The following is a 22,503-nucleotide window of genomic DNA, read 5'->3' as shown; positions in this document are numbered from 1 at the left end:
CCCCAGTGGTTCTCAGGGGGCCTCAACAAACTATTTAAAATTTAAGACAAAAAATTATTTAAACCATGGTCTGTCTGAATACTCGATTCTGATTGGCTGGAAGGTGTGCAATAAAACTGATTAATGCACAGGTAGTTCCAAGTCAGTTTAATCACCATTCTACATTAATACACGGTTTTCATTGAAGCACACACACGTATCACTCATAGAGATCAGAGATCAGCACTTAGATCTCAGAGATCACGATAATCCATTCATTCAAATAAATGTAATCTGATTTAAAGCGGGCAGAATGCTAGATCTAACGAGCTATATATGACATTAGTAACCATAATTTTTACCCTTTTGGTCAAATATTACGCTGTAAACATCAGTAACAGATTTAACTTGTCAATGCTGGCAAATGACCATGGTATAAATGGGATAATTCACGGCTAGCTGTGCATTAAATATTTTTTTTTATCGAGGTATTGCTACGCTTCACATTGGGTGGTTCTTTGCCTCCATGTCGTGCATTAAAATCGTTTAATGCACAGCTGGCCGTGGGTTATCTCTTACTTAAAATAAGACAAAACAAACATTAAAATAAATCAAGATATTTCGTAGTCTTTGGTTATTTTTAAAACCAATATACATCTTCCTAATTGCCAAGCCTAAAATATTTTATTGGGTAGAAATTGTGAGTGGGGCCTTCAAATATTGTTGTGGACGAAGGGGGTCCTTGAAGTAAAAAGGGTTGTGATCCACTGTTCTGCCCAGTGGGGTCTGCCCATCAGGCACCTTATCCTATAATGCTCTTCATGAGCCTCATTCTCAAGAGCATGTTGTGTGTTTGAGGTTTCCCAGCATGCCCTGCGGTTGTGTCCCCTGGTCAGTGAGCAGAGAATAAACTAGACAGAAGCTGTGACCTGCAGTCAGACTCTGTCTCAAACTCACTAAGACTAGAATACATGTAGACATGCAGGATAAGTGGACACAACCCTCTGCAAATAGAATATAATAGTTTGGGATTTTATTTGTACAGTCTAGATTATATTCAAAAACTGTTTGGAAAAAAATAAATACTGGACGACCATGTGCTGCCTGATTCTCTGTACACATGGCTCTCTCAAGTCGGTATTTTTAATGAATCGTTCTAAAAGATGAGTTACCGATTTAAATCAGTCTGAAACGCTGTCCTATATAATTGACAACATTAGAAGGGACATAATTTATTTCATACAGTATCTAAGCAAAATGGACATTGCAACTGAAATGAATCGGGATCAAATCCTAAGAAATACCATGCTGATCTTTTTCAAAGGGTCATAATAATAGACAAGGAATGTTGTGTCTCTGCTTTTTTTTTTTGTCTGATTAGTTGTGGAGCCTGAGTGTGAGAAGAGCTCAGCAACCACATACTACTGGTACCGCGAGACCCTGGACATCACCAGCTCAATCGCAGACAGCGGGGGTCTGAACTGGAGGATGACTTTGTCGCTGCTGGCTGCCTGGATAATTGTCTGCCTGGCTGTAATAAGAGGCATTCAGTCTTCTGGGAGGGTGAGGCAGACTTGCTACTGCATGAGATAATGAAATGAGAACCAACTGAGTTGAGAAACATCAATTTTCAGATAGCTCAAAGGCACAATATGCAGATGCTGCGTTATCAGGCACATCTGAATAATTACACAATCACGATGCACGATTATGATTATATTCTCAGAGTGGAACATTTGCTTTCTCCTTGAAGCTAATTCAAGGTGTGATAGTGCTGCAGTTTTTGCAAACACAGATTTTATGGAAAAATACCCATTTACTAGCTGTTTGAATGTATCACAGTGTCTGAACAACAGGGACACAAATAGTTCTCTATATATAATCAACATTTTGGTTAATCCCATCAGACCAATAGAGCTTCACCACCTGTTCTGGGGACAGATGCATAAACTTAACCAGCAAGTCTTAAGATCTAGCCTCACCAATTAGTTAGGGCTAATCAGTCTTACTTTTTAGATTCAAATCAGACCAATCTACATTTTTATGTAAATGACAAAAATGTATGACCAGTCTTGAAGAAAACTTGTAAAGCTAGTCTAAGCAGTTTATGAAACCGGCCACTTAACTAAAAGAGACTCCATAAGGCTTCCATATACATAGTACAGAGTGGATTCTTACCAAAAAAGTAGTCAACGAAGAATAAATACATTTATAATGTGCTGAATTTATGAGCTCTTGTTGTAATAAATAATACCAAAAGCATTAATACACAGTTATTGTTCTCTGAGAAATGTATGCACAAATCCTTCTAAAACATTTAAACAATAAATATTGTCACACCGTGTTTGTGCAGGTGATGTACTTCAGCTCACTCTTTCCGTACTTGGTGCTCTTCTGCTTCCTGGTGAGAGGGATGTTTCTTAAAGGAGCAGTAGATGGCATTGCTCACATGTTCACACCCAAGGTAAGGCGATTGTGTGCACACACTTTCTTAAACGCACACGTGATAGTTAGGATATTGAGATGGCTTTTTTAGAAACTAGCAGACACATTTCATGCAGTGTAAGCAAATCTTACAAAAGAAAATTTGTGCAGCTAAAATGTAGTGCTCGTCACATGGTTGGACTCCCTCTTGTGGTGTATTTGGGATATTTAATCAAATTCACATTATGAAATATGATTCTATTACTTTAATCACTCATCATGGTTCTATGCAATAGAAGGCCTTCAGCTATCCTGAAAATTATTTGGCACTGTTCATTTACTTAGAGTTTAGATTTTCAATCACTCAAATGTAATAAATCGTTTTAATTTATTTCATTTTAGCTGGAGATCATGTTGGAGCCGCAGGTGTGGCGTGAAGCTGCCACTCAGGTCTTCTTTGCTCTTGGTCTGGGTTTCGGAGGTGTCATCGCTTTTTCCAGTTACAATAAGAGAGACAACAACTGTCATTTTGATGCTGTGCTTGTCTCCTTCATCAACTTCATGACCTCTATACTGGCCACACTCGTAGTGTTCGCTGTGCTGGGCTTCAAAGCCAACATCATGAACGAGAAATGTGTTGTGGAGTACGTATGACCTCTCAATGCATTTCATTTCTCTCATGAAAGGATCATTTTTGTGATTGGATTAAGTTACACTCTCCATTATAATATAATAATAATGCCTAATACTTTAAATCTACATGTGGAAGCTCATGTCTGTGTTATTCTCATGTAGGAATGCTGAAAAGATTCTAGGGTTCTTGAACTCAAATGTGCTGAGTCAGGATCTCATCCCCCCTCACGTCAACTTTTCCCACCTCACCACGTCGGACTATGCTGAGATGTACGGCGTAATAAAGATTGTGAAAGAGGACAGTTTTGCACAGCTGGGGCTGGAGCCGTGTCTGCTGGAGGATGAGCTCAATAAGGCAGGTGTTCTGCCCATGAGCTAAAGGCTTTCAGCAGGTTTTCAGCTAAGCCATTTAGGATGGATGAAAGTAAAATTTAGACTTTTATGAATTTTTTTCTCAATAGACAAAAAATTCTATTTTAATAATGCCTTTGAACCGTAATGTTCTGGAATATATTTATTATTTTAGTATATTTGTGCTACCAAAATGAGTGCTCTAAATGATTATTTAATTACCCGCATTCAACTTCTTATGGCTGTCTGGTGGTATCTAGTGGTATATTAATTTATGAAAAGAGGTTATAAAATGTGAAACTTTTACAATATATTATATATAAAAATAAAATGTATTTTTAAAAATACTATTTATTTAGTTTTTACAATTATGTAAAAAATAATAGTTTAGCTTTCATTTTAGTATTTTTATGATAATAACACTGTTCTCTCTCTCTCTCTCGTTCTCCCTCTCTCCCATCAGGCTGTTCAAGGCACTGGTCTGGCTTTTATAGCCTTCACAGAGGCTATGACCCATTTTCCAGGTTCTCCCTTCTGGTCTGTCATGTTTTTCTTCATGTTGATAAACCTGGGCTTGGGCAGCATGATTGGCACCATGACTGGCATCACCACACCCATTCTGGATACCTTCAAAATTCGCAAAGAAGTGCTCACAGGTGAGAGCTCCTGGTTTGTTCACTTCTCTTTTTTTCAGTGCCAAGTTTACTCTAAATGATGCTGGGCCAATTTTATAAGGCACCAACTAACTTGTATGATCTTGTATTTCCCCAGTGGGCTGTTGTATTGTGGCCTTTTTGTGCGGCTTGCTTTTCGTCCAGCGTTCAGGGAACTACTTTGTCACCATGTTTGATGACTACTCTGCTGGTTTGCCCCTCACTATTGTGGTGATCCTGGAGAATGTATCTGTTGCCTGGATCTATGGCACAAAGAGGTGGGCAGATTGTTTAGTGCTGTTCTCTGGTGTTTTGCTCCAGATTGTAAGATTGTAGGGGCTTTCGCACCTGAGTTTTCATAGTTCCTATAACTAGTAGAGAAAGAATGCTATTTTTGGTCTGTTCGCACTGAAGGAACTGGGAACGATTTTAGTTATAGGAACACCTTTTCCAAGAACATGGAAAATAGTGATAGATAGCATTCACCTGTTCTTTTCTCAGCCTCAATGATGCGCAGCACTACAAGTTGACAAATGAGTCTCAAAATGTCCCGTTCACACAGCAACTTACAGTAGCATCTCAAATTATTTCTGTATGAATGTGCAACGGGAGTCAAGCCGAATTCTTCAAATTAGGCACCATTGTAACAGTGACCAAAGTAATATAAAAGATGGCGACGTTATTAACACAGAAAAGTCTTATCACTTTTAACATGAAAAGAATCAAATTGAGCCGCTAGTTCATCAAACAAATCTTCATTAAATGACAGCAGCTTTTATATCTGGGTGGAGAGCGGAGCATTTGAGGCTCACATAGCACACAAAACTGATGGGAGCAGCTTCGGTGGAAAACAGTGACTAGATCTAAAACATTCATATCTCCGTCACTGTTAGATACCGAAAAACCATACATGAAAATCCACAACACATGGTTTTGTTCAGTGCAGAGCGGCTCTCTCACATTGTTCACGTTCCGTTCACACAGCGTGTGTTTTCTGAGAATGTGGTTGTGAGTCCTGAAAATGTACGGGACGGGTGTTAGTTAAGTTATAGAATGCGGTTGTCACTCCTGTAAACAACTGAACTGTGTGTGATTGTATTAGGAACTCAAATAGGCTACGTGACTGAGAAGGGTGATATGATTTTTAAACACATTTCGGATATTTAAATTTTAAAGCATTTGTCACTGGTACTTTACATGTAACCCAGATAATCCATTAGTAATCGTATTCACAGCTTAATCAGACTGCAGAACCTTCATGTAAACACCTAAATCGATCAGATTGAGCTTGATCCAAATTAAATAGGTAGTATATTCCTTTTCTAATCCGATCAAATAAACATGTTCACTTGATCATATTGACAACCGAAACTGAAAGGACTGCGCATGTGCAATGTCGTAAAATAGTGTGATGACACACGAAACGAGCTGTTCTTCCTGTTGAATAAAGTGTCATACAAATGAGTTTCCCGTCATTCTGAAATTCTCCTTTCATTCCGCGCCTGTGAAGTGAAGCAGGAGAACGTCCCACCAGTGTCACGCAACACATACAAAAATGGGAAGAGAACTCAAGTGCAAAAACAAGGAGGATTTAATAACAAAAACCGTACAAACACAAATCAAAAACCCACGAGGGGGAAAACATAATAAATGAACATGAAACCAACACTGACTCTGAACATAAGAACATCAACAAGGAACTGGGAAGACGTATGACAACGAACCGACCAAGACTGCATACAAGAGGAGACTTAAAAAGGGAACAAATAAAGAGGGGACAGGTGGAACAACTCAAACACTAATCAGGTAACGAGGGGGAGGGATCAACAATCACAACAGCACATGGCACAACATAACAAACACCCATGTGCAACACAAGACAGGACAGGCATGTGACATAACCCCCTCCCTACGGAGCGGCTACCAGACGCTCCATCAGGCTAGGGCCGGGCAGGAAGGAAACATCAGGGCGGAACGGAAGGGACTGATCGGAGGGACTGAAGGGATAGACCAGGGCGGGACAGACCAGGGCGGGACGGGAGGGACAGACCAGGGCAGGACGAGAGGGACAGGGACATCGGGCGGCCAGGGCGAAACAGAGAGTCCATAGGGCGGTGAGGGAGAAACGCAGAGTCCATCAGACGAACAGGGAAAAACACAGAGTCCATAGGGCGGTGAGGGAGAAACACATAGTCCATCGGCCGGCCAAGGCGAAACATATAGTCCATCGGGCGGCCAGGGCGGCGAAGAGCCCTCGGGCGGCCAGGGCGGCGAAGAGCCCTCGGGCGGCCAGGGCGGCGAAGAGCCCTCGGGCGGCCAGGGCGGCGAAGAGCCCTCGGGCGGCCAGGGCGGCGAAGAGCCCTCGGGCGGCCAGGGCGGCGAAGAGCCCTCGGGCGGCCAGGGCGGCGAAGTGCCCTCGGGCGGCCAGGGCGGCGAAGAGCCCTCGGGCGGCCAGGGCGGCGAAGAGCCCTCGGGCGGCCAGGGTGGAGCAGATCTTTCAGGTGGCCAGGGCGGTGAAGACTCCTCGGGTGGCCAGGGCGGTGAAGACCCCTCGGGTGGCTAGGGCGGAGCAGACCCCTCGGGTGGCCAGGGCGGTGCAGACCCCTCGGGCGGCCAAGGTGGAGCAGATCCCTCGGGCGGCCAGGGTGGAGCAGATCTTTCAGGTGGCCAGGGCGGTGAAGACTCCTTGGGTGGCCAGGGCGGTGAAGACCCCTCGGGTGGCCAGGGCGGTGAAGACCCCTCGGGTGGCCAGGGCGGTGAAGACCCCTCGGGTGGCCAGGGCGGAGCAGACCCCTCTGGTGGCCAGGGCGGTGCAGACCCCTCGGGCGGCCAGGGCGGAGCAGATCTTTCAGGAACAGACACCGGCTCGGGAACAGACACCGGCTCGGGAACAGACACCGGCTCTGCCTCCGGCTCAGGAACAGGCACTGGCTCTGCCTCCGGCTTCGGCTCCGGAACAGGCACTGGCTCTGCCTCCGGCTCAGGAACAGACACTAGAACAGAAACAGTCACAAGGACAGACACAAACACAGACACAAACACTGGGTCCGGAACCGACATGAGCTCCAGCTCTGGAACAGGCACTGGCTCTGCCTCCGGCTCAGGAACAGGCACTGGCTCGGCCTCCGGCTCAGGAACAGGCACTGGCTCTGCCTCTGGAACAGGCATAGCAGAGACCGGCCTCTCCAAGATCCGAGTCAGACGCTCCAGATAGTCCGTCACAACTTTGGCGGCCACGCCAAAGGGGATCTCTGGCTCGGTCTCAGACTGGACAGACGGGACGCGAACAGTCTCTCGCTTGGGCAGACGGGACGTGAATGGTCTGTCGCTGGGCGGACGGGACGTGAGCGGTCTCTCGCTGGGCGGACGGGACGTGAGCGGTCTCTCGCTGGGCGGACGGGACGTGAGCGGTCTCTCGCTGGGCGGACGGGACGTGAGCGGTCTCTCGCTGGGCGGACGGGACGTGAGCGGTCTCTCGCTGGGCGGACGGGACGTGAGCGGTCTCTCGCTGGGCGGACGGGACGTGAGCGGTCTCTCGCTGGGCGGACGGGACGTGAGCGGTCTCTCGCTGGGCGGACGGGACGTGAGCGGTCTCTCGCTGGGCGGACGGGACGTGAGCGGTCTCTCGCTGGGCGGACGGGACGTGAGCGGTCTCTCGCTGGGCGGACGGGACGTGAGCGGTCTCTCGCTGGGCGGACGGGACGTGAGCGGTCTCTCGCTGGGCGGACGGGACGTGAGCGGTCTCTCGCTGGGCGGACGGGACGTGAGCGGTCTCTCGCTGGGCGGACGGGACGTGAGCGGTCTCTCGCTGGGCGGACGGGACGTGAGCGGTCTCTCGCTGGGCGGACGGGACGTGAGCGGTCTCTCGCTGGGCGGACGGGACGTGAGCGGTCTCTCGCTGGGCGGACGGGACGTGAGCGGTCTCTCGCTGGGCGGACGGGACGTGAGCGGTCTCTCGCTGGGCGGACGGGACGTGAGCGGTCTCTCGCTGGGCGGACGGGACGAGAGCGGTCTCTCGCTGGGCGGACGGGACGTGAGCGGTCTCTCGCTGGGCGGACGGGACGTGAGCGGTCTCTCGCTGGGCGGACGGGACGTGAGCGGTCTCTCGCTGGGCAGACGGGACGTGAGCGGTCTCTCGCTGGGCAGACGGGACGTGAGCGGTCTCTCGCTGGGCAGACGGGACGTGAGCGGTCTCTCGCTGGGCAGACGGGACGTGAGCGGTCTCTCGCTGGGCAGACGGGACGTGAGCGGTCTCTCGCTGGGCAGACGGGACGTGAGCGGTCTCTCGCTGGGCAGACGGGACGTGAGCGGTCTCTCGCTGGGCAGACGGGACGTGAGCGGTCTCTCGCTGGGCAGACGGGACGTGAGCGGTCTCTCGCTGGGCAGACGGGACGTGAGCCATCTCTCGCTGGGCAGACGGGACGTGAGCAGTCTCTCGCTGGGCAGACGGGACGTGAGCAGTCTCTCGCTGGGCAGACGGGACGTGAGCAGTCTCTCGCTGGGCAGACGGGCGTCTCCTCCTCCGTCCATGACGGCGAGAAGCCGGCCCAGAACTGCCTTCCACCGGTCCAGGATCGAAGGGGGGCCAGGATGGAGAGGGATGTTGACCCTCCTCTCGACCACCTCCTCCTCCTTTACAACCTCCCCGGGTCCCATGAAAAATTACCTGGCGGGTCCCCCGAAAATCTCTCCTCCGCCGCTCCTTGGCTGGGGAAGAGAAGTCCGAAAACCCCCCGCTGGAACCCAGGTTTGGCGGAGTCCTTCTGACACCGCCGATCGGAGAGAATTGGGTTGATCCAAATCTGGAAATGATGTAATCTGAGCAATCCAAGTCGTCGTCATCCATATACCTCCAGCAAATCCTCTATGCTGCTGAGTTCTCAAAGGGTCGGTTCGTTCTGTCACGCAACACATACAAAAATGGGAAGAGAACTCAAGTGCAAAAACAAGGTGGATTTAATAATAAAAACCGTACAAACACAAATCAAAAACCCACGAGGGGGAAAACATAATAAATGAACATGAAACCAACACTGACTCTGAACATAAGAACATCAACAAGGAACTGGGAAGACGTACGACAACGAACCGACCAAGACTGCATACAAGAGGAGACTTAAAAAGGGAACAAATAAAGAGGGGACAGGTGGAACAACTCAAACACTAATCAGGTAACGAGGGGGAGGGATCAACAATCACAACAGCACATGGCACAACATAACAAACACCCATGTGCAACACAAGACAGGACAGGCATGTGACAACCAGTCCTAGTTTCTGATTCTCATCCACAGACGTCTGGTTTTGGGCGTGGGAGGGGCATTTTAATTGCGTGATAAGCAGCACGTCACAGCGGTTCATATGCTCATTGTCTCCAAATTATGACCAGAAACGGATAAATATTAAGTCTGCTGTTTAAAACAAATAAAGAACAAATATAGGAGAATGGTTATTATGCGCAAACATTGGGAAGATCTTTTGTGCAGTGAGCGCATGTCAAAAATATATATTCCAATTTGAAGCTTGTGAAATATAAACATAAAATATAGCACATCAACCCGGGGCCTATACCATGAAGCCGGTTTAGGTGGTTAGCCGGGTATGTTTTAGCTTCGTTTGCGCCAATCCTGGGTTTTAGGCACCATGAAAGTGGTTTGGCTTTTGTTGTCATAGTAACTTAACTTGCGCTCCACAGCTAACCTGGTCCGGGGCAGGTTATTTTCCAGGTAAAAGGTTCCAAACCTAACTTGGACCAATCAGCTGTGAGCAAAGTGACACATTTCTGATGGAATAAAGTCACTCTACCTGTTTCTACTCCAAATTAAAGGTGTATTGTGTGATTTTAGCGGCATCTAGTGGTGAGGTTACAAATTGCAACCAACAAAAGCTATGGTGGCAACAGGAAAATATGTCATCGTCTGAGACAGCAGAGAGTAGCCAGTCCAGCAATGAGGTTTCTTTACAAGGATAAATTAAGAAATTATGTTTACTTAATTATTCAGTAAAACTGCTCATTCTAAGGTATTACAAATATAACGGTTCATTACGTAAGGTCTTTATACACCACTGAAAACTTATTTTTCAAGGTAGTGAAAAAAAGCGCTCTGTAGCGATGTTTGTTCACAGTCGGCTACGGTAGAAACAATGCGACACAATATGTCGACCTCCATAGAAGGGGGTGCCCGTGGTTATAGAGGGTCACTGTGATTTTGCCAAGTAAGACATGTTCCTGGATCAACATATTTTGTTGATCCTAGAATAACATTCCTGTCCCAAAATTTAGTCCTTACCCTATCCCTACCCCTAAACCTAACCCTACCCATAACTTTCCCCTAAAATCAGAGGGAAATGATGGGTGAATAACACTGATGTAGAAGCACCTTACCCTGGTTTTAAGCCTAAAATTGACATAATCTGTAAACTTGTCCCTCAAATCTGATTGGTTGATCTGAAAGTTGTTCCAGGATCAACAAAGATGTTGATCCAGGAAGATGTGGTACTTGGTGAAATCACGTTCACCGGTTAGGTCCATATAAATGTCTCATTCTAAGGAAATAAAAACATAACGGTTCATTATGCAAGGTCTTTATACACCACTGAAAACATAGTTATGGATCTTATATTGCATTTTCGTCAATAGATCCTCAGAAATATTACACAATGCACCTTTTAAGGTCAATACATAGCAAATGATTTTTAAAGACAAAATCGTCTGGCTTTTAGTAATGCTTATTTAGAATAATAATTGTGTATGATATAAATATTATTTATGTTATTATTACACCCTTAATTGATCACACATATACAATTTTAGTTTATCAATTATTATTACGCACGGTTTAAATTAATACATATATATATAAAGGTAATATAAATACGCTTTAGAATCAATAGATAAAGCTATAAAATGACTACATGTGAGCTCAAATATTCAAATCTCTCTATACCTTTATCAGCTGTATAAACTAACTTCACTTTAACTTGCACTGATATAGCAAGACTTTTTCTTTTAGTTGTCCTCTTTCATAGACAGCTATTTTCTTCTTGCTGTGTAAATTTGTTTAAATTCTTAATATTTTTCAATCTCGTAATATTCTGCAGAAAAGAGAAGTGAATCGCGCTGCTTCTCTCGCGAGAAATGAATAGCAGTTCCCTTTCGTGGGAACTCCTATGTCTCGTCGGAGGAGTTTCCAATGAATTGGGATCACGCTAGGGAGACCAACTGACTTCGAGTGAACTAAAACGAGCCAATAAACATTGGCATGCAAGATTTGCATTCCGCGCGCCGCCTACCAGTGTGGGTATAAAGCGGAAGCAAGCGCATACACATTTGCTTTTTGCTTCGGAGCCGACCGGTTGTGTCCTGTGAGTGAATGAGTTTCAAGAAAGTGTTTTCTTTGTGCTCAACGAGTCTGCTCTTTTTCTGGATCTCTCTGTGTTGGTGTGACGGCGCTTCAGTGATCTTCGCGAGCTCCCGGCTGCCGGTGGTGATTCACGCTATCTACATCTTTCAAAAGAGCTGTTTTCACAGCTAGTATTCGGTTGAGTGCACACAGCGGGCTTGCAGTTTCCCCGCTGTGTTGCCGCGTTGATCCCTGCGTGCTTCAGCACAATAAGAGAGCATTCTCTAAAAGAGTAACACGGGTGAAGATCGCGTCCTTTTCAGGATGACGTTTCATCCGTGTGTTTCTGGATGCGGTCGATATCTGCCACCGGTTGATGGTCACGATCGCTGTCTCTCGTGCTTGGGCCTCGCGCACGCTGAGTATCTTGGTATCTCGGGGCAGCTCGTGCTGGTTCTCAGCGCCCCGCCCCGGTTCCTTTCTTTCCGTAAGTGCATGACGAGGTGACGAGGTCGTGGATGGCCCCTCTGGCGGCCAGACACAGATCGACTCCCTCCTCCTACCTCACTACTCTCGATGGCGGGGCAGTGAAGGGATACGTGGACATCCCCCCAGTGGAACGGTCAGTAGCGATGCAGTTGTGTCCTAAGACTGCGTCCACCTGGCGGGGTACCCCCACGCTCCCCTCCCGCGCCTGTAGGTTTTCTTCCAGTCTGACTGGAAAGGCCTACAGCGCATGCGGAGAAGCTACTTCTGCCCTGCATGCCATGGCGCTTCTCCAGGTCCACCAGGCCAAAGCGCTCTCTGACATGCAGGAGGGTGGTACCGACCCAGGGGTGCTCCAAGAGCTGCGTACGGCGACGGACCTCGCCCTCCAGGCGACGAAAGTCACTGCGCGTTCCCTGGGTCGGGCGATGTCTACGCTGGAGGTCCAGGATTGACACCTCTGGCTCACCCTGGCCGATATGCGTGAGTCGGACAAGTCCAGGTTCCTGAACTCGCCCATATCCCAGGGTGGCCTCTTCAGTGACGCGGTGGAGAGCTATGCCCAACAGTTCTCAGCCGCCCAGAAGCAGTTGGAGGTTATCAAGAACATCATGCCTCAGAGACGGCCTGCTGCTGCCCCGTCACCTGCGCCTACGGCTGCTCGTCGCCTAGGGCGCCCTCCTGCCGCCGCCTCCGCCCCTGCCCAGCCTAGGCAGCAGCCCCCTAGGCAGAAGGGTGCCGGCCGCAAGAGAGCTGCCCAGCCCGCTCGGGAGTTGTCTACACCTCCCGGGAAGAGGAGAGGCAAGCGACCCTGAGACGGGTCAACAATGTCCTTACCCCAGCAACATGTGTTTTTTTTGTTGTTGGTCACTCTTATTTCTGTTTCTGCAGCAACTCTGAGCACTATTAATATTCTTTATCCTGGCTGAAGCACTTTTGTTTCAATCTATAAGAATAATATAATCAGCCTATATTATAGTTTAAAGATATTAATATTAATAAGTTGAGAGTCTTGTTTATTTGACAGTGATTTCACATTTCTTGTTTGGATGAAGGCTAAATACAAATAAAAGGTGAACATTAATTTATTTGTACCTTTTTTATTTTATAAAGTATATAGTTTTATTGGAGGAGGTTTCGTAAACTTGGCAAATTAATTTTTTCAGAAGTTTGTAGGTACAGACATCCATTGTGGGTATTCTTGGCTCTTGTTCTGAGGCTTTTATATTTTTCATATCGATATCGGAATTAAATCGTATCGACCAAAATTAAGAAATATTGTCATATAAACTTTGGCCATATCGTCCAGCCCTGAGAAGTGTTTTCTGCTGGCCCGAAAATTGAATTCGCGGAAGACCGCCCTGGTGGCTAGTTCCAATAACTGAATTCCGGTGCGAAAGCCACTATTATCTCTGAAATCAGATCTCCTCATTGTTTGTTCTTGCTAACACCAAATATAGTCTCTATGCAATCCAGTTTGCTTTTGCCTTGTGTCTGATATTGATCTGTAATTCCGCATGCTTTATGTTGTCCATTAGGTTCATGCAGGATCTGGAGGACATGCTGGGTTTCAGACCATGCATTGTTTACTTCTACCTGTGGAAGTATGTGTCTCCAGTGTGTCTGATCATACTGATTTCTGCCAGTGTTGTAGAGATGGCCATCAACCCTCCAGGATACAATGCATGGGTGCAAGACCTGGTTAGTTATACACTATGAAAATATCTGTCTAATTGTTTTCTCTCTCCCATCCTATTCCCTGTTCCCAAACTATAATAGCCTATATACTTAACTATAAAATACATTTATGCTTCCATTGTTTGATATTGATGTTTTGAAATTAATTTTGTTTTTAATATTAAGTTGGCTATTTTATCTTGAATTACAGATTTGTATAATATATATGTAATATATATAGCTATATATTTTTTCTATTAAAAAGTTTACATTTTTTTATATTTTGTTGTAGTTTTTATTAATACCCCTAGTTTACATATCTGGATATTTTTCCCTTTATATATTATATATTCAAGTACATCTAGGCATTATGTTCATATTCTGATACATACTGTTCAAAGGTTTGGAGTTACTTTAAAAAATGTCTCTTTACACTCACAAAGGCTACATTCATTTAATTAAAAATACTGTAAAAACAGTAATATTGTTAAATATTATTACAGTTTAAACAACTTTATTACTTTAAAGTATTTTAAAATGTAATTTGTTTATGTGATGGCAAAGCTGAATTTTCAGCAGACATTTATTATTATCATTGTTGAAAACAGTTTTGCTGCTTAATATTTTCATTGAAATCGTAATACTTTTTTTCAGGATCCTTTGATAAATAGTAAGTTAAAATAGAAGAACGGCATTTAAAATAGAAATATTTTGTTACATTATAATTAATGTAATAATTGCATTACAGTCACTTTTGATCAATTTAATGTATCCTTGCTGAATGAAAGTGTTTTTTTTTTAATCTTACCGACCCCAAACTTTTGAATGGTATTAAATGTATTTCAAGGAGGAAGTTAGCAATGAATTGTAGACTTTGATGACATTTAAATTGGAAAATTATCATTCAGGAACTTTAATTGTTAACTTAGTGTCTTCCATTGTATTTCACCGTTTCTTTCTCTCCTTTTCTTTATAATCAGGCCATGGAGAGGTTCCAGAGTTATCCTCCTTGGGCATTAGTCATGTGTTTTGCTCTGATCATTGCGGCCATGCTTCCTCTTCCATTGGTCTTTTTTGCCCGTCACTTTAACTGGCTCCCAGACGGCTCCAACAAGCTGTCGGTCTCCTACCGCAAGAGCCTGGCAAAGGAGGCTTCCACCCTGGAAGATGAGACGAGGTTTATCCTCGGGAAGAATCCCAGTGAAGCCCCTTCTCCCATGCCCAGCCATCGGGCCTATCTGGGCCCTGGCAGCACATCTCCTGTGGAGCTCATCACCAACTCTACCTCCATCAGCGGCTATGGCAGCGGTTACCAGACCAACCCTGCCCCTCCCAAATCTGAGTCATGATCCTCCAACCCACCTCCCAGAGACTGAAACGGAACGAGAAAGAAGATTCTGAACAGATGAGAAGGTCCTAGTGTTGGTCACACCTTAACCCAAGCCATCCAGAGGAGCAGGACCACAAACAAGAAAACGAACAGAAAGACGCAGAGATACTTCCGTATTCCCTGACTAGAAAGCTTCCGTGGGCCCAATTATTCATACGGACTACAGATGTTGGTCTGAAGGTGAAAGAGAGCCTGGAGCTTTCAGATCAGTGTGTAAGGTGTCTAATTTGGTAAGTTATTTTTGCATATAGATAAATAATGTCAAGAAGGTAATGAAAACATTCAAGCTGCATGTTTGGTCTCTGTCACTGGTTTGGGGCCATAGGGGTGTAGTACATCCCTCTCTGTGAGTGTGATAGTAATAGTTGTTGCTTAGGTTAAGGTGTTACCAATGCTGCTGAACTCCAGACATCTTACAAAATGCACAAGATGCCATGCAAGAAATTGAATTTAATTAAACCCACCTTTAGAGCTCATAGCGATAGACGACTCAGAGGGGCTCAGAGAAAAAAAACCTTTCACTTATTAAAATGAGTTCTCTAGTGGATATTATGTAAGTGTCACTGTTAAATACAGACCACCTGACAGTAGAGTGTATCAATAGCTCGATTTCTGTTACAGACTGAAGTCCATGTTCATTTGATAAGTGTTCTTGGTTATAGACTGCACATCAACAGTATGTCATGTCCACATCTCAGCACAGGAGGGCGACATATGTATTCATACACAACAAACGTACTGTAGTCTCAGTGCAGTATCAAATATATACAGTATCAGTGTCAGGTTCAGGCTGTTTTTGCAACTGGATTTATCTGATTTTCTTTTTAAGTTTCATTTTTGGAAAGTTTTATCTAGATGTTTTTATTTTTTATAATCTTAACAAATATGACTGCCTGATTAGAGGTCACTTTCACACAGCACAAGGAATGACATTTTTCAGGATGCAATAAGGGGTACGGTTTGAGCCATGTAACTCCACCAAGCACAACAACTATAACTTTCAAATTACAAATGAACTGAACATCAACAAATATTTCATTTCCATGTCTGCAGTGGCAATAATATAAATGAAATGAGTGGCATTAGCTGCTGTGAGCTATACTCTGCACCGGGACTTGGCTGCATAAGTTACCATGCTTGGTGGAGACTAGCCTATATGACATGATTATTTATAATTATTCTAAGTGAAGACAACAAGTTCCAAATAGGGAATGGTACTGAAATCTACTGTATGCTTTTAAACTTCAAACCACAAAAGATGTAAATGGTTATTAAGTTGTGTTTGCTTATTATTTACAGATGCCAATCTCAGATTATTTACTTATGGTGAGTTTACTGCACAGAGAAGTGTTTGGCCATTGTTTAACACTGCCTGATTTCAAATGTGCTGTTCTGAGGCCATGTTACAGACACATATTCTCGTCATGGCCACTGAACAGATAAGATATGATTGTAGAGTCAGGATTTTTCTACAATACGGCTGATCTGGAATATGTGTAAAATACATTATGAGGTCATCTGTGTGGATTTCAATCTGATATTGTAAGCATTCTTTCAAAATGCCACACACATGATGACATTGTAATTTACACACACTGCAGACATTCACAGATCAGATATATGCTATCATTCAAAATTTTGTGGTTAGTAAGGACATTTTTATTCAGCAAGGTTGCATTACATTTATCCAAAGTGACAGAATAGACACGAATATATTAAAATATAAAAAAAAATGTAAAATGTAGTATTGCACAATATTACTGTTTTAACCATAATTTCACCAAATAACACATCCTTGGTAAGCATAGGATGCTTCTTTCAAAAATATTTTAAAAAATCTTAGCGACCCCAAACTTTTATTGGTAGCATATATATATAAGCCTCTTTGCATGATATTTGTTGCATTTTTTTCTCTCTTAAAAATTGCATTAGAAAAAAAGCAGGCTCTGAAAATTCTAAATGGTAAATATATTTTTAAAAAGATTCATGTAAATCAACCTGATATGGAAAAGCAGTTAAGTGTATTTATAAGGTAATATGTTGTGCTGGAAAAAGGAACAGTCTTGGTTCGTGTAATATGTAGTCCCTTTATGTGTAGTGTAGAGTGAATACTGTGAAGACTGCTTAATAATGTAATTGAGAACTGCTGCCCTTAAAAGCTCACTGCCTAATAGTCTGTAAGCCTAAACATACTCTCACTTTTAGTTTGGTTTATGTGCTTTTAATGAAAGGGGTACATTTTCAGTTTTTATTCCAGTAAGAATAGATTCAGGGAGCAGAAGAGGACTGGAGAGCTGGGGAAGGTGTGAAGAAGAGTGGGACAGGAGTTGTGGGTCATATTGAAACACTGATGAGTACAACTGCGGCTTTTGATCATCCAGCTGCTTGTAGATTTTGCGGCTGTCACAAAAGCTTCTGTGATAAAAATAGACACGGACTAGGCTGGTTGCCTAGGGGAACCTGTGTTAGAAACAGCACGGCTGCATGTTAATGAGGGGGGAGGGGGGCTCAATATGTTCCTTGTGGTATCCCTAGCAACCACTGCATTTCACAACAACAAGGGGAAAATAATTTAAAGCTGCAGTCGGCAAGATTTTTTTGATCATATTCACTGAAACCGACTCTATGCTCCGACAGAACAACATAATTCGGCCGATTTTAGAAAAAAAAAAACGCGCTTCTACCTCCACCTAGAGCCTGTTATTTGTTTTGCAAAAATCCACCGCTCTCGGTTCTTCTGGTCCAATCAGTGCAGGGCTGTGTGAGATGTTACTGTCAATCACAGTTCATGCACATGCCACAGATCCCCCCTCGCGCATGTTACAATATCACATACACCTGAAGTTTGCAGGTGTGTTGGATTGTACGAAGCGTGATGGAGAAAAAAATCTATCAATAGATTAGCCAGGGCAGCCTGCCTCCGAGTACTCCATGGTGTTGATCAATGCTGAAGATACGGGCGCGTTCACAGAAAATTCAGTGCACACGCACTGACGAGCACGAACTCGATGGGAGGGTGCTCGGTGGTAGTGGGAGAGGGGCATGAGAGTTGTAAACAGTCAACATTTTGGCTAAATCCCCTCAATCTGCCAGACTTGCCGACTGCAGCTTTAAGGGAACAGTTCACCTACAAATTCTTGTTTTATTCTTTCATCATTTACTCACCCTCAATGACTTTCTTGAATCCAAGGACATGCAATGAATTTATTTAGGAATATACTTTTTTAGGAATATTTACTTTTTTCTTTTCAATAAAAGTCAATTCCCTATTGGGACTGTCAAGCTTTAAAAAGACGAAAAGCACCATAACAGTAGACTTCTCAAGTAATATAAATGCTTTGCGAAGGAATCATGAGTAATCATTCACTGACAATCTTTGCCTCCATTATTGAGCTTCATTCAACTGTGATGTTTTGGAGCTTGACACCTCCGGTCCCTTTTCACTTTCATTGTTCACACTGATTGTTCAACATCATCTCTTTGCCGTGTTTAGCCTAAATTCGAAATAAAGTCACATGGGTTTGGAAGGGGAGGGTGAGTAAATGATGACAAACGTGTTTATGTTTTTATGAGAACTTTCCCTTTACGAGCCCACATTTTACCTGCACTAAGATGGATTGTGTTGTCATTCATTAAAAGAGAATTAGGAGGTTAGAAATATGTGAAGCCATCCACCTAGACGAGAATTGCTAACTAATCTGTTGTGCATCGACTCTAATCACACAGTCAGATAAGATTGTCAAAAGAGCACAGTGATACATAAATCAGCACAGACGTTACATGTTTTTACATGCACAATTTATTTGTTTGTAGTAGTTTATAGTTGTCCAGTGTGTGGTAAAGTACAATAATGTTAATTTATATAACCTGCAATAGCACAAGATTGTCCACAAGGTGTCGCTGTTTGCCGTGTCTCTATGTACCTAGCCTCATCTCTAGCCTCAACCTCTCATTATCACTTACACTCCAATGATTTGTGTGAAACATGTATTGTTTGTTTTGTTGTTGTTCTCTTGTGGCAGTTTTGGGTTTGTGCACTTTACCTTCTCTCGACAAGAGGCCCCAGAGCTGCACCACACAAGCACAAAATGACACCAGGACTGTTTTATCTACACACAGATGCAACTTTAACTGGTTCATTAAGAAAAAAAATTGAAAGCCAGTCAAGCAAAATTTGAACTTGTAACTCCTTGCACTCGAATAAAAAAATATTTATCTCAGCCACAACAGCTGATATTCAGAATGAAATCTTAACTTTTCAACAACACCAAGTTATTAACACGAAAAGACAGAACAAAGAGGAGAGTAGCCTACAGCTCTCCAATTAAAATCTCCTCTGTGTGCAGCCTGAATATTAAATTCTATATCAAGGGCCTTCAACAGGGGGTCCGTGACCCCTTGGAGGTCCACAACGGTACTGCAAAGCCAATTATTTCACAAAACTAATTTGTGTGGAAAATACGCATTTATTAACAAAAATGCAATATTAAGTTAACTTCAACCAAAGCTAAGCTAAGAATCTAAAGAAAAAATATTCTTGATCCTGCCCACATTTGACACTTTACATTAAGGTTTTGTGCATCATTTCAATACAGAAACAAATTATTATTTAAATGGCCAAGTTATATTTTATAAAGAATCAGAACCACAAAATAAAAAGAGAACTGGCTCTGGCTGATATTTGTTCCTCATTCGTAACCATCTGCACTCTTCAGACAAAAACGGATAACCCTTCTGACCTTACCCCTTACAGAAACTTTCCCTACTTCGATATTTTACATGTATAATTTTTACAATACCATCAACCACATCATCAGTATTTGGAAAGACAATATAAATCAACAGGGAACAAAGAAGCAGTCAAGGCACACACAAGCTGAAAGGTTTAAGGGAAACATTTATCAAACGTACTATTCATTTATGTCCGAAACTTTTTAGGGACTAAAAACGACTTAAGTGCACCTTTAATGGCTGCATTAGCACAAAGCCAAGCACAACATTTGGCATTTCTCTGATATGATATGCAGCACATGCCTCTCTCTACATTATAGTTACAAGTAGTGGTAATAGTGGCAACGCATTCATGCATAATTGCAAATGCTCTCTGTTCGAATAGCATGTGTTCAATACAATCTTTACACTCCAATTCAACTACTGAGGTTAATCCACTAAGTGTCGTAGACAATCTGGAATCATCTGGCTCATGTTTATCTTTTTAAAGCGCAGACACAATTGCACTTTTAATTTGCTCTGAAAACAATGAAAACTGCAGCTCTGAGACCTCTTGAAATGAAGATCATTCTAGCGTAAACATTGAGCCATATTTTAGTCGACTGCAACTGATGAAATGTAAAACAAGCATCTCTTCCTTTTTTCAAGAGGTGCTGGAGGCCATAATGTTTGTGAGCAAAGTGCTATACTGTATATTTATGTACATTGTGATTCTGAATATTATATCTGTAAATATCGGTGTACATTTTGTTAAATGAACGGTAAGAAATCTATGAAAGGCAAACAGGTGATTTCTTATAACACTGATGTGTATGATACTGTTGTACAGTTAAAGCGTAGAATATTTAACTATTTTGTACATTGTGTTATAGTGTATGTATTGTGTATGGGAGTAGTGTCTGTTGTCTCAAATGTGTGTGTGTGTGTGTGTGTGTGTGTGTGTGTGTGTGTGTGTGTGTGTGTGTGTGTGTGTATGTATAAAAAAAGCTGTTTTATTTTTGCTATTGTGATGTTGTGAGTCCCTAACCTCCTAAGATTCACCTCCAGGTGTGAGTTTTGATTCCTCTGTGAACATGACTCGTTCATTTGTGTGTTCACGCCGCAAAGATTGTTGGTTAGCACACTAAACTGAAGTGTTCTTTTACGCTTTTAATGTAAATGTTGGTTTTAATTCAATGTAGACGTCAGCTTATCATACAGACAGCACCTTCTGTACGCTCCTCTGGCCTTAGTATCCGCAATATTATTGTTTGCTGCTTCTAGGTTTTGTCAAAAGTCAAAATGTTCACACACGTTGTTTTTAGTCCGACTATATACAAGGCAATCATTGTTAGTAGTGTTATAGATTTCTGTAGCACACACTTAGCTGGGACATTTCCACTCTTTGTGCCTCGTATGTGTATGCGCACTAAGGAGGGAAGTCAAAACTAGAGTACTTTTGCACTCTGGAAGTGCTATTTTAATCATTATAAATATACTTGATGTGAATGTAAATGTATTTTTAATGCCCCCAAGTACTGTAACGATAATTTAGTAAGAAGTACACCGATGAAACGTGTACTATTACCCTCTAGTCTACACCTGTGTGCTGTACTAGTCTTAGATTTATAAGCAATATTTCTACAGGCATTTACTTTGGTTTGACACTGGTCAGACGGTCTGTTAGGCCACAGGAAGCGCTGTTACTCTGAGAGTAGCTGCGTCAGAGGGCTTCACTGCTAAAGAAGAGCAACGCTCTTAAAACTTTAGTCAAACCCTATTCTGTTGGGTAATAGCACATTCAGATCACTAGCCACAGTATACTGTTAGCTTCACAAGGACTATTTTAATGTCTCTTAGTCAATGTCATTGATATTGTACAGTATTTCTGATTCACTTGCAAAAATGCTGAGTTATGAGTCACAAAAATGAACAATAAAAAGTTGGTTCTCACGCTGAAATGTGTGTCTCTGATTTGTTCTTTGGCATGAGATTTCTTTTCATATTGTTTTCAATAACAGTATTAAAAACAGATAACAACAGGGCTGAGCATCCCTGTGTTGAGCGATGGCCAGATTAATTGACAGACTGAAAAGGTTTCTACCACTGCTTGGTGAAAGCCAATAAAGAAAGACCTGAAGCTTCCATAAAGAGTGAAATCCGACACCTTACAACCTGAAATTTTCATTTTAAAAAAAATATGTTTGAGCGCTCAACTTGGCTACAGCTCAATTCTATTTTTTGGAAATGATAATAATAATAATATTTTTGAAATAAAGATATATTTTTTATTCAGCAAGGGGGCATTATATTGATCAGAAGAGACAGAAAATAGATTTATAACATCACAAAAAAATCTATTTGTAATAAATACTGTTCTTTTGAACTCTCTATTCATCTCAAATTCAAAAAATGTATTCCACAAAAAATATTATAGCCATTTTCAAAATTGATAATAAGAAGTGTTTCTTGAGCATCAGATCAACATATTAGAAGGATTTCTGATTTCTGTCCTTGTTACAGTGTAATTAAACATTTCAGTGAGTAATTAACAATGTACTAAAGGGTTAGGAATAGGATTTGGTCTAGGGTTAGTTGCATGTAATTATGCATAATTAACTGATATTACTAAAGTAAGTACATGTAACAAGGACACTGTGGAATGGTGTTATAAATTCTTTAATATATATATATATATGGGTATATATATATATATATAGAATATATATGGGTGTGTGTGTGTGTATAAAAAATTGTAACAATTGTCCTCTTCGGTCAAAAATGACCGATCATATGAATGGGAAAATGCCAAAAACACAATCTACAAATCGGCTACGATACAGAAAAAAGTGCTCAG

The 22,503-nt window shown here is 42.8% G+C and overlaps 1 protein-coding gene across 1 annotated transcript in view; it reads left to right on the top strand.

The window, feature by feature from the left end:
• Nucleotides 1–21,607, top strand: part of slc6a17 (solute carrier family 6 member 17) — a 37,396-nt gene extending 15,789 nt beyond the window's left edge. The window contains exons 5-12 of the mRNA XM_077224343.1: nucleotides 1,361–1,542; nucleotides 2,333–2,443; nucleotides 2,806–3,047; nucleotides 3,199–3,391; nucleotides 3,851–4,043; nucleotides 4,159–4,318; nucleotides 13,408–13,570; nucleotides 14,527–21,607. Of these exons, the coding sequence (XP_077080458.1) occupies nucleotides 1,361–1,542; nucleotides 2,333–2,443; nucleotides 2,806–3,047; nucleotides 3,199–3,391; nucleotides 3,851–4,043; nucleotides 4,159–4,318; nucleotides 13,408–13,570; nucleotides 14,527–14,895 (1,613 nt within the window). The 3' untranslated portion in view covers nucleotides 14,896–21,607. The remainder of the gene's footprint in view (nucleotides 1–1,360; nucleotides 1,543–2,332; nucleotides 2,444–2,805; nucleotides 3,048–3,198; nucleotides 3,392–3,850; nucleotides 4,044–4,158; nucleotides 4,319–13,407; nucleotides 13,571–14,526) is intronic.
• Nucleotides 21,608–22,503: the final 896 nt, after the last annotated feature.

Source organism: Siphateles boraxobius, unplaced genomic scaffold (genome assembly GCF_051911475.1).
Source record: "Siphateles boraxobius isolate OS27281-9 unplaced genomic scaffold, OSU_SipBor_1 9, whole genome shotgun sequence".
NCBI lineage: Eukaryota > Metazoa > Chordata > Actinopteri > Cypriniformes > Leuciscidae > Siphateles > Siphateles boraxobius.
Note: the sequence above shows the minus strand (reverse complement) of the source record. Positions and strands in the feature narration are given on the sequence as shown.